This window comes from Xyrauchen texanus, chromosome 13, assembly GCF_025860055.1.
Source record: "Xyrauchen texanus isolate HMW12.3.18 chromosome 13, RBS_HiC_50CHRs, whole genome shotgun sequence".
Lineage (NCBI taxonomy): Eukaryota > Metazoa > Chordata > Actinopteri > Cypriniformes > Catostomidae > Xyrauchen > Xyrauchen texanus.
The window spans coordinates 24709683-24722573 of record NC_068288.1 but is presented as its reverse complement, the minus strand read 5'-3'; the positions used below and the strand labels follow the sequence as shown (position 1 = coordinate 24722573).

The 12891-nt window shown below is 39.7% G+C and overlaps 1 protein-coding gene across 1 annotated transcript in view; it reads left to right on the top strand.

The window, feature by feature from the left end:
* The window catches only part of LOC127653841 (SH3-containing GRB2-like protein 3-interacting protein 1), an 88238-nt gene extending 76007 nt beyond the window's left edge, over window positions 1–12231 (top strand). Inside the window, 5 exon segments of the mRNA XM_052140621.1 lie at window positions 3022–3154; window positions 4335–4537; window positions 4885–4949; window positions 5181–5345; window positions 11108–12231. Coding sequence (XP_051996581.1) covers window positions 3022–3154; window positions 4335–4537; window positions 4885–4949; window positions 5181–5345; window positions 11108–11130 — 589 coding nt within the window. The 3' untranslated portion in view covers window positions 11131–12231.
* Window positions 12232–12891: the final 660 nt, after the last annotated feature.

Sequence of the window (12891 nt, the reverse complement as noted above, 5' to 3'; positions counted from 1 at the left end):
GGTAGTGTGGCGTAATCAGTCTGAGGGGATGTGATCTTGTCCAGTCTTACTGTGTATGGGTTATTTTATGTGGCTAAACATGTTGGATAAATGTTGATTAAAGCAATAAGCCTCTCATTCCAGTGATTTAACAGGGGTAAGCAGTGTTCTTAAGCATAACTTAAAACCCTTTAACCACGGTAAATTACTGAAATATATGGCCTTTAGTGGCTTATTGCTTTTATAACAGTAATATTTTAAGAGACACAATGTTCAATACATAGTTGCATTTATGAATATTAATTGGAATAAACAATTCCTTCAAGTTAACGTACAGTTTGTTAGCTTAACTGTAGCTACTGTATGTAAGATTGCCAAGCAGTTTAGCATTTTGGCATATTAATATACAATCATAATTCCAGAAAAGTTTGGAAATTATGGAAAATGCTAATAAAAATAAAATGGAGTGATTTCTATATTCTATTCACCCTGTGCTATATTGAAAGCACTACAACAACACATTATTTGATGTTTTACCTTTTTTTTTTTTTAAATTGGATGATTGCAACATGCTCCAAAAAAGTTGGGACAGTCAAGTGTTTACCACTGTGAAACATCACCATTTCTTCTAATAAAACATATTAACTGTTTGGGCACTAAATACAGAAGTTTGTTAAGTTTAGCATGCAGAATTTTTTTCCCTTTCATCCATTATTTTGCAATTAAACAGAGCCTTGTTGCAGTATTTTGTGCTTCATAATGCACCACACATTCACAATTGGATACAGTTCAGGACTGCAGGCAGACCAATCTAGCACCTGCACTCTCTGCTTACACAGCCATGCACTTTTAATCTGGGCAGGATGTGGTTTAGGGTTGTCCTGCTGGAAAACACTTCTGAATGTGTGTGATCTCCGATCCCTTAGAAGTACCTGTCTTAACCCTATGACGCTGTGTGTAGCAAATGTGATACACAATGTTTGAGGTCTTCTCTGTTTCATTGTCTGTTCAAGAAAATAAGCCAAACCCCCATGGTATGCAAGTTTCACATTTGTATGGAATTTTTTTATTTTTATTTTACATTAAAACCACTGACAGGTGAATTGAATAACATGAGTTACAGTGGCACCTGTCAAGGGGTGGGATATATTAGGCACCAAGTGAACAGTCAGATCTTGAATTTCATGTGTTGGAAGCAGGAAAAATGGGAAAGGAGGTGGCGGCCGTTCTTATTGCCGACCGCCAGGAGGCGGTGGCCATTCCCACTGCCGACCGCCAGGAGGCACGGACCGTTCCCGCTGCCGACCGCAAGGAGGCCACCACTCCAATCTATCACACCAAATCAAGCTACCGTGGCAAGTCAAACCACCACGCCAAGTCAAGTCATCTCACCAATTCAAACTGTCAAGCCGCCAAGACAAGCCATTACACCAAGCCCAACCATCATATCAAATCAAGCCACCATGCCAAGTCAAACCAACACGTCAAGTCATGCCATCAATCAAGCCATTACTTTAAGTCAAGTTGTCTCTGTCATGCCCAGTCAAGTCTTCTTACCTAGTCAAACCATCACACTTAATCAAGCCGCCAAGACCGGTGAAGCCACCAAGCCAAGCCATTACACCAAGCCAAACCATCACAGCTAATCAAGTCACCACTCCAAGTCAAACTGCCATGCCATGCCAAGTCAAGTCTTCTCATCAATTCAAAGTGTTAAGTCAAGTCAAGCAGCCAATTCTAGCCAAGCCATCATGCCTAGGTGAACTGACACACCTAGTCAAGTTGCAATGTCAAGTCAAGCCACCATGTCAATTCAAGCTGCTACACTTAGTCAAGCAGCTACACTTAGTCAAGCAGCTACATCAAATCAAACTACCACACCTAGTCAAGCTGTCATACCAACCCAAGTCATCACGCCTAGTCGTACTGATACACCCAGTCAAGATATACACAGCAACGACACTGCAATATCTGAAACTAAAGCATTGAGTATAAAATAGCAAAGTCTTCCTCGTATCCCATGTTAGTCATTTGTACATTTACACAGGGAAATTATGTTGCTGTGAAGAAAGCTGCTTACTGACTGAGCCGGGAGTAAAGAGTACGACGCTTATACAGTACATGTAAACTGGAATGCTGTTTTCTCGCAATAACCTGCTTTTACGCAATAAGATACTTTCTGGTATCCATGTAAACGCAGTCACTATCTGTCATAGTATGTGGTTGTGTGAGTGCCCAAGGCAGGGGTAGTTTGCACATCTGTTAGGGCACCATTAATGCTGAAAGATATGTCTTCTCCAGGGATGTCTCTGCCTTTTCCAGCAGGACAACACCAAGCCACATACTGCCTGGATTGCAAGTGCATAGCTGTGTAAGCATAGAATGTGGGTGCTTAATTGGCCTGCCTGCAGTCCTGAAATGTCTCCAATTGAGAATGTGTCGTGCATTATGAAGCACAAAATATGGCAAAGAAGGCCCTGTGCAATTGCGCAGCTGAAAACCTTCATAATGGATGATTGTGGGGAAATTCCACTTGCTAAACTTAACAAACTTGTGTCTTCAGTGTCCAAATGCTTAATAAGTGTTATTAGAAGAAATGATGTTACACAGCTGTAAACACTCGACTGTCCCAACTTATTTGGAGCGTGTTGCAATCATCTGATTTGAAATTTGTGATATTTAAAAAAAAGAACAATTAAAATCACAAGGTGAAACGTCAAATAATGTGTCGTGGTATTGCTTTTAATGAAGCACAGGGAGAATAGAATTGACAAATCACTGCTTTTTGTTTTTGTTAACATTTTTCATACTGTCTAAACTTTTTCAGAATTGGGGTTGTAGAATGTTTGGTCACAGTTGTGTGTTAATCTGCAATTTAAGCACATTTTAAAAGCCTCTTTGAAAGTGCCTCATCCAATCAGAATGTATTGTCAGAACTATTGGTTTTAAACATTTATATGAACCAGATGTTAAAATCTGATTTTTGTAGGATTACATCTGAGCATGAATTGAATAGTGAAGGCATTTTCAAATTTCTGACAGTGACACCACACAGTCCAATCCGAACTCAAAGGAGTTTTGGGTGAATATGCCAAACCTGATGACCCATTTAAAGAAGGTGGCAGAGCAGAAACCACAGGCAACATACTACAATGTGGACATGTTGAAATATCAGGTGAGAACCTCTAACCAACATTTACCTGACACATAAAGGCACAAGTGCAGTAGACATATACTGTACGGTTTTAGAATCCCCAGATCTAGAATAGGCCTTTACTGATTTCTTACATTAGTGGTTCTCAAAGCATAGTTTTCTTTGTTTTTGACATTTTTAAGGATAAGGGCATGACACACAACCTTTCCATGTTGGCACCTGTCTAATTTAGCTAGTTTCTACTAGGGATGCACCGAAATTTCGGCCGGCGAAAATTTTCGGCCAAAAATGGCACTTTCGGTTTTCGGCCGAAAGAGAAAAAAGGCTGAAAATATGAGCCGAAAATATATACCTCCTCGCCCCGCCCCTCAGTGCTCTGATTTCACTCTGGATCGATCTAGCCCTTATCACGGCGCTACCAAACAAAGGCCGATCATGTCAGCGGTGTGGAAATTCTTCAAAGTTTCTGATAAGGACATCAAATTTGCGATCTGCAGTGTTTGTTCAGCAGAACTTTCAAGATATATATATATATATATATATATACACACACACACAGAGTACAGCAAGAGATTCTACAGGAAAGCGCCCCGATCCACAGCAGTGCCACAACTAGCGCAGCTACACCACAACTTGAGACGTATCTAACTGAACTATACCAGATGCGACAATCCCTTTGACTACGGTCGCATAAACAAAGACCGCTTTCCTTTGCTTGCGCGGATTGCGCACAGGTATTTATCTGCCCAAGCACCAGCACAGAGAGTGAGAGACTGTTCAGTGCAGCATCTCATGTTCTTGATGAGCTTTCTGACAGGAGAGACTGTCTTTTTTTCTTTTCTTAAATAGGTAAAAAAAAAAAATAAAAAAAAAAGTACGTTTCGGTTTCGGTTTTCGGCCAAGTGCATCCTGGATTTTCGGTTTCGGCCCAGAATTTTAATTTCGGTGCATCCCTAGTTTCTACCAAGTGACATGAATTTGTGCCAAAATACAGTGCAAATACAGAGTTTGATTGGACACACAGCCTTTGACGTCAACAACAAATGAAATGGGAAGTGCTTTCTCTTCCTTATTACAAGTTGATAAGTCACTATCTATAAGAGCCACTACAGTATCTAACATAATACCATAGTCCTTGTGCTGTTTATAACTATACAAATTTCAGTTGTGTCTTATATCTTTATTTCTGTGTGTGTATCAGGTGTTACCGAAGGGTCCACAGTCCACTCCTCTAAATCTGGCCATGAGCTGGAGGTGTGAGCCAACCAGTACCGATCTTAGGATAGACTACAAATACAATGGTGGGGCCATGACCACTCCCGTCGCCCTCAACAATGTTCAGTTCCTAATCCCAGTGGATGGAGGGGTCAACAAACTGCAGGCTGTGCTTCCCCCAGCTGCCTGGTGAGAAATCAAGGGCTAGACTCCTCTGTTTATGGGCTTATGTTTAATTATTTAATATTCAAATCATTGTGAAAATGAGACATTATGATTAAACTTTAGTTTCAGAGTGTGAAAAGGGGCTAGTATTAGATTGTGTTTCAAGTTTTTACACAGAAAACCCAGATTTCAATGCTTGTTTGATGATTTGATGATTTAAAGAAAAAGGTAACATTTTAAGAATTGGTATTTGAAAAATCCATATTGGTCAACCACTAATCTGAATATTGGTGGCATTCAGTGTCTATAGTGGCTATGACCCTGTTTAAAAAGATGTAATTTTGAGAATTTTGACTATTTGATCTTTAAAGGAATGCAGAGCAGCAGAGAATCTTATGGAAGATTCCAGATATTTCACAGAAGTCAGAGAATGGAGGTGAGATTCATGATTTACAAAAGAATGTTGTATATCTATCACTATTTCTATAATAATCCAGATGTACTCCTCTCTTATCCACTTATACATAAGCTTACCCTTTTCCGCCTGTCTGTTTTCCCTTTTTATTGTTCAGAACAAGTTGAGAACCACTTATACATACGGTTACCATTTTCCACCTGTCTGTTTTCCCTTCTTATTGTTCATCTACTCTTTTCTTCCTCTGTCCAGGTGTGGGATCTCTGCTGGCCCGTTTCCAGCTGTCAGAGGGTCCCAGTAAGCCTGCTCCAGTGGCAGTGCAGTTCACCAGTGAGGGCAGCACAATGTCAGGCTGTGACATTGAGCTGGTTGGCCTTGGATATCGTTTCTCCCTCATCAAGAAGAGATTCGCAGCAGGTGAGAATATATACTGTTTTATCAGTAATGATGTAGGAAAAATCTATATTATTTAACTATTGAACAATTGTACAGATTGGTTATCTGAGTTATTCTAGACTTTGTCTGTTCGAACCAGTCTCGCCATTCTTTGTTGTCCTCTCTCATCAATAAGGCGTTTCCATCTGTAGAACTGCCCCTCACTGTATGTTTTTTTTGTTTTTGACACATTCTAAATAAATTCTAGAGACTGTTGTGTGTAAAAACTCCCAGGAGATTTGCAGTTACAGAAATACTCAAATCAGCCCATTTGCCAACAACAATCATGCCATGGTCCAAAACACTGAGATCACATTTTTCCCCATTCTGATGGTTGATGTGAACATTAGCTGAAGCTCCTGACTGTATCTGCATGATTTTATGCACTACACTGCTGCCACACGTTTGACTGATTAGATAATCACTTGGATGATTGTTGGTTCCAGATGGGCTGGTTTGAGTATTTCTGTAACTGCTAATCTCCTGGGATTTTCACACACAACAGTCTCTAGAATTTACTCCGAATGGTCCCAAAAACAAAAAACATCCAGTGAGGGGCAGTTCTGCAGATGGAAATGCCTTGTTGATGAGAGAGGTCAGCAGAGAATGGCCAGACTGGTTCGAACTGACAAAGTCTACGGTAACTCAGATAACCGCTCTGTACAATTGTGGTGAAAAGAATATCATCTCAGAATGCTATTCTGAGATGCGGGTTGGCGCTCTTTTGGCGGCATGAGGGGGACATATTAAGCAGGTGGTTTTAATGTTGTGGCTGATTGGTATACAGTGCATCCGGAAAGTATTCACAGCGCTTCAATTTTTCCACGTTTTGTTATGTTACAGCCTTATTCCAAAATTGATAAAATTCATTATGTTCCTAAAAATTCTACAAACAATGCTCCATAATGACAATGTGAAAGAAGTTTGTGTGAAATCTTTGCAAATTTATTAAAAATAAAAACGAAAAAAATCACATGTACATAAGTATTCACAGCCTTTGCCCAATACTTTGTTGAAGCACCTTTCGCACCAATTACAGCCTTAAGTCTTTTTGGTATGATGCTACAAGCTTGGCATGCCGCCATTGGTGTGTGTGAATGTGAGTGTGGATGGGTGATTGGGACACAGTGTAAAGCACTTTGTAACCTATAAGGTTAATGAAAAAGTGCTATATAAGTGCAGACCATTGACCATTTACCATTCACCTATTTTTGAGCAGTTTCTCCCATTCTTCTTTGCTGGACCTCTCAAGCCATTTTCAGATCTCTCCAGAGATGTTCAGTCGGGTTCAAGTCTGGGCTCTGGCTGGGCAACTAAAGGACATTCACAGAGTTGTCCCATAGCCACTTCTTTGTTATCATGTCTGTGTGCTTAGGGTCGTTGTCCTGTTGGAAGATGAACCTTTACCCCAGTCTGAGGTCCAGAGCGCTCTGAAGCAGGTTTTCATCAAGGATGTCTCTGTACATTGCGGCATTCATCTTTCCCTCGATCCTGACTAGTCTCCCAGTTCCTGCCGCTGAAAAAAATCCCCACAGCATGATGCTGCCACCACCATGCTTCACTGTAGGGATGTATTGGCCAGGTGATGAGCGGTGCCTGGTTTCCTCCAGACATGACGCTGGCCATTCAGGCCAAAGAGATCAGTCTTTTGTTTCTCATGGTCTGAGAGACTTCAGGTGCCTTTAGGCAAACTCCTGGCATGCTGTCATGTGCCTTTTACTGAGGAGTGGCTTAATTCTGGCCACTCTACCATACAGGCCTGATTGGTGGAGTGCTGCAGAGATGGTTGTTCTTCTGGAAGGTTCACCTATCTCCACAGAGAAATGCTGGCGCTCTGTCAGAGTGACCATCGGGTTCTTGGTCACCTCCCTGACTAAGGCCCTTCTCCCCCGATCACTCAGTTTGGCCAGGTAGCCAGCTCTAGGAAGTGTCCTGGTGGTTCCAAACTTCTTCCATTTATTGATGATGGAGGCCACTGTGCTCATTGGGACCGTCAATGCTGCAGAAATCTTTCTTTACTCTTCTCCAGATCTGTGCCTTGTTACAATCCTGTCTTGGAGGTCTACAGACAGTTCCTTGGACTTCATGGCTTGGTTTGTGCTCTGACATGCACTGTTACTGTGGGACCTTATATAGACAGGTGTGTGCTTTTCCAAATCATGTCCAATCAACTGAATTTACCACAGGTGGACTCCAATCAAGTTGTAGAAACATCTCAAGGATGATCAGTGGAAACAGGATGCACCTGAGCTAAATTTTGTGTGTCATGGCAAAGGCAGTGAATACTTATGTACATGTGATTTATTTTTTTTATTTTTTTCATTTTGTATTTTTAATACATTTGCAAAGATTTCTAACAAATGTCTTTCACGTTGTCATTATGGGGTATTGTTTTTAGAATTTTGTGGAAAATAATGAATTTAATCCATTTTGGAATAAGGCTGTAACATAACTAAATGTGGAAAAAGTGAAGCGCTGTGAATACTTTCCAGATGCACTGTATGTATATACAGGTGCATCTAAAAAAGAATATATATTGTGAAAAAGTTAATTTTTTTTTCCACAATGTAATTCAAAAAGTGGAACTTTCATATATTCTAGATTCATTGCACATAAAGTGAAATATTTCAAGCCTTTTTTTGTTGTAATCTTGATGATTACGGCTTACAACTCATCAAAAATCCAGTATCTAGTAACAGAAATTTCGACCTTCTGAAAAGTATAATTTATGCACTCAATACTTGATCGGTGCTCTTTTTGCACAAATTACTGCATCAATGTGGCGTGGCACTGAGGCAATCAGCCTGTGGCACTGCTGAGATGTTATGGAAGATCAGGTTGCTTTGATAGCAGCCTTCAGCTCATCTGTATCGTTGAGTCTGGTGTCTCTCATTTTCCTCTTGACAATACCTTGACAATGACAGGTTAGGCGAGTTGGCTGGCCAATCAAGCACAAAAAAACATGTTCAGTAAACCTGTTACTAGTAGTAGTTTTGGCACTGTGGGCAGGTGCCAAGTCCTGCTGGAAAAGGAAATCAGCTTCGCCATAAAGCTTGTCAGCAGGTTGAAGCATGAAGTGCTCTAAAATCTCCTGGTAGACGGCTGCATTGACTCTTGACTTGAGAAAACACAGCGGACCAACACCAGCAGATGACATGGCACCCCAAATCACTGACTGTGGTAACTTCACACTGGACTTCAAGCCACCTGGATTCTGTGTCTCTACACTCTTCCTCCAGACTCTGGGACCTTGATTTCCAAATGAAATGCAAAATGTACATTCATCTGAAAAGAGGACTTGGAACATTTCTGTATTATAAATTCTTTATTCTAATATTTTGAGAAACTGGATTTTTGATGAGATGTAAGCTGTAATCATAAAGATTACTACAAAATAAGGCCTGAAATATTTCACTTTATGTGCAATGAATCTAGAATATATGAAAGTTCCACTTTTTTAATAAAATTACGGAAAAAGACTTTCCACGATATTCAAATTTTTTGAGATGCGTCTCTGTGTGTCTCTGTGTGTGTGTGTGTGTGTGTGTGTGTGTGTGTGTGTGTGTGTATACTATGTATAAAAACTCAGTGACCACTTTATTAGGTACGCCTGTACATCTACTTATTCATGCGATTATCTAATCAGCCAATCGTGTGGCAGCAGTGCAATGCATAAAATCATGCAGATAAGGTCAGGAGCTTCAGTTAAGCTTCACATCAACTATCAGAATGGGGATAAAATGTGATCTCTGTGATTTCGACCATGGCATGATTTTTGGTGCCAGAGAAGCTGGTTTGAGTATTTCTTTAAATGCTGATCTCCTGGGCACAACTCTCTAGAGGTTAATCAGAATGGTGCCCAAAAAAATCTAGCAAGCAACAGTTCTGCGACAAAAAAACACCTTGTTGAAGAGAGAGGTCAACAGAGAATGGCCAGACTGGTTAGAGCTGACAGAAAGGCTACGGTAACTCAGATAACTCTGTACAATTGTAGTGAACAGAATAGCATCTCAGAATGCACAACATGTCAAACCTTGAGGCGAATGGGCTACAACAGCATAAGACCATGTCAGGTGGTTCCACTTCTGTCAGCCAAGAACAGAAAGCTGATGCTGCAGTGGACCTACCATCTGTGTACTTCTGTAGAAACAGAGATTCATCAGAGCAGGCTATGTTTTTTCCAGACTTTAAATGTTCAGTTTTGGTGAGCTTGTGCCCACTGCAGCCTTAGCTTTCTGTTCTTGGATGACAGAAGTTGAACACGACATGGCCTATAATTCACGCAAACGTGTTTGTGTCCTGTCTCTGCTGCAGCATTTTGTACATTCTAAGATGCTATTCTGTTCACTACAATTGGACAGAGTGGTTATCTGAGGGGGCTTTCACACTGGGCACATTTGCTGCGGTCTGATTCCGAGTGCGATTGTTCCCGGTGCCCTCCACAGCATTGGTGAACACAAGGCTACTCATTATACTTTCTGGTTTTTTTTTTTGTTTTGGTGCCATTATGCACAGCAGAGTGAATAACAACTGCGTATGTGCGCTTCATGGCGTAACTCATCAGATGTCCAGAGAAAGGCGGCTTGCTGCTGCTCGCAAATTCCGTTTTTTTTTTTTTTGAGGAGACCGCTGATTGCAAGGAATTAATTTGCATTTTTGTTTACGCTGCACGCTTACGCTCGCGTCCAAGAGGAAGTTATCGTCACTGTCAACTCCTATTATACCCTATATTTATAACCTATAATAGTATTTATATGTAGTGTTTATAAGGTGTACAGATAGACAGTATTTATAGTGTTGATTGTACTTGTATGTCATTGTGGTGTCATTACTTTTTTGGGACTTTCAAGAATGTGTGGATCCTCGTGTGTTGTCTAAACTAAATGCCGTCATCGGCTAAAACGCATGCGCAGGTTACTTTACTTCCTGAACGAGTGTGCACCCGAGTCCGAGTTGCTTTCACATTCACGCAAATCGCGCTACAGTTCCATTGCAACCGAACTCAGACCACCTCCTTCAGGTAGTCTCTGGTTCGGTACCACAGTGCGCACCCCGATCCTCATAACAGCTTTCACATTACCAATTTTTCATGCAAACCATGCTCTGTTTCGAACTAAACTGCCAGTGTGAAAGCACCCTGAGTTACCGTAGCCTTTCTGTCAGCTCAAACCAGTCTGGACATTCTCCGTTGACCTTTCTCAACAACAAGGCGTTTCCATTCACAGAATTGCTGCTCGCTGGATTTTATAAAAAAAATTTGCACCGTTCTCTATACACTCTAGAGACTGTTGTGCATGAAAATCCCAGGAGATCAGCAGTTACAGAAATACTCAAACTAGCTTGTCTGGCACCAACAATCATGCCATGGTCGAAATCAGAGATCAATTTTTTTCCCCATTCTGATGGTTGATGTGAACATTATCTGAAGCTCCTGACCCGTATCTGCATTATTTTTTACATTGAACTGCAGCCACATGATTGGCTGATTAGATCACATGAATAAGTAGAAGTACAGGTGTTCCTAATAAAGTGGTCACTAAGTGTTTATATAATAGATGCAGTCACATTTAGGCTTTGTGAATTCAGCACACAATCTAATGTGACTGCACCTTAATTGAGGAGAAGTGCTTGAGACCTTTCAATTAATAATTGAGATTACCAATATATGATGAAAATAATAATAATAAGGTTAAGTGAATTTGTTTAAAAGTGTAAATTTTTTGTGATTTATTTATTTTTTGTAGGAAAATACATGGCAGATATCTAAACGACATCTCTGATCCATACAAGTCTGTGTATTTTGGACCAGTTATGAATATTTAAAACACAGGACAGATCGAGACCCTGACCCCTACCTGACCTTTTGGATAAACCTTTGTAGAAGTACAATGCAGGTGGACATCACACACTCCAGCAGTATTACACAAGCTGCATTATAAAAATGTGGACCGTTTTAGGATGTATTTCTTATATTTTTGAACTGTATTTACTTAACAACATCTGTATTACAGCAGTGGGTTTGTTTGTAAGGTTTAGCCTCTATTTCTGTCCAATGTGTTGTTGGCTGTGCCTACCTGAACCTGAATATCTCTGTATCCCTCTCTAAAAGGGATACTAAAAATGTAATGTTTTTATTACTCTATGCATTCAGTTTGTCAGAGGTATCAAGCTTTCAGAAAAGGTAGTAAATTATCTAAAGTTCTTAGTATGGTACTGACTCTAAAACATACTGTAAAAGGAATGAGCCTCTCTGCCACTAGATGGCGCTATACCGTTGCATGTAGTATGAGGTCCGTACAGGATTTAGTATTGTTAAAGCTTAATTAGTCTTGAAAAGGAATTCAGGAATATCTCATTTTAATTTACTCAATACAGTCAGGTTAAAGTCATTAATTGGAAATCAGAAGAAATCATATATTTATTTATTTTTATTTTGTTTTTCAGAATTTTTAGACAGTCACAGCTTTAAAAGTATCCTGCTTGCAACACACACACACACAAACAATGTTCCTCCAAAAAAAAAAAAAAAAAAAAGGATAATATATATCTTGAAGGCCGTTTGGTGTTTTCTTGTATTGTTAAATAGCCTTTCTGTTGTTCCCGTGGGAACAGTGTTAGAAATCAGAGTACATGACATAATTCTATTTTTATTTATTCATGGTAAACTGTATATGAATAGACTTTGAATGGAATCACTATTTAAGATCCTTAAAGTTAAACATTTGGACTTTTTGTTATCTGTGTAGTTGGGTAAGCTGTGTACAGTATGATGCTAAGGTATAATTTGTACATTTATTTCAGATATAATTTTTTTTAACTTAAGTGCAACAGAAGATTTATGCTATATATGGGACAGGGGTAATGTTTAGGGGGGCAAAAACAGGATACTGTATCTACCTAGTTGCATCATGCTTAATGTTATTTCAGTGTTATGTGTAGCAGCACTATTAGTTGAAAGCTTTTGGACATTGTACATTCTTTTATAATTCACGCAAATGTGTTTGTGTCCAGCCTCTCTTCCCACAGCACATATTATTCAGTGTCCTGAGCATGAACCCCTATCTGAACCACCTCTGCGCTTGAGAACTTCTTTATTTTGCAAATGATAATGGTCTCTGTGAGATGACAAGGTTCTTGAGTGGTTAAATTACCAAATCTGTTTTTTGTTTTTTTTGTTTGTATGTGTATCTCCAAAATTGTCCTTTAAGAGAAAATAATCTGCATATTTTTAAAATGTTTAAACCTATGAATAAAGTGAAAATATTGTTTCTTGTGGAAAAAAATATGAAAAGGAAAAAACAATGTTAACTATTTAACTTTCCAGATGCTCTGATGTTCAATGTCAAGAACAAACATATTGGTTGTATGGATCTTTGAGTGTCTGATGTAGACGTTGTGACGGTTTGAAGAGAATACTGGTGCTTAGTGACTCACAGGTTTGTTTCCATCTACATGGTGTGTTGTCCATTTAAAGGGATAGTTCTTACAAAAATACAAACTGTGTCTTCATTTACCCTCATCTTGTTTC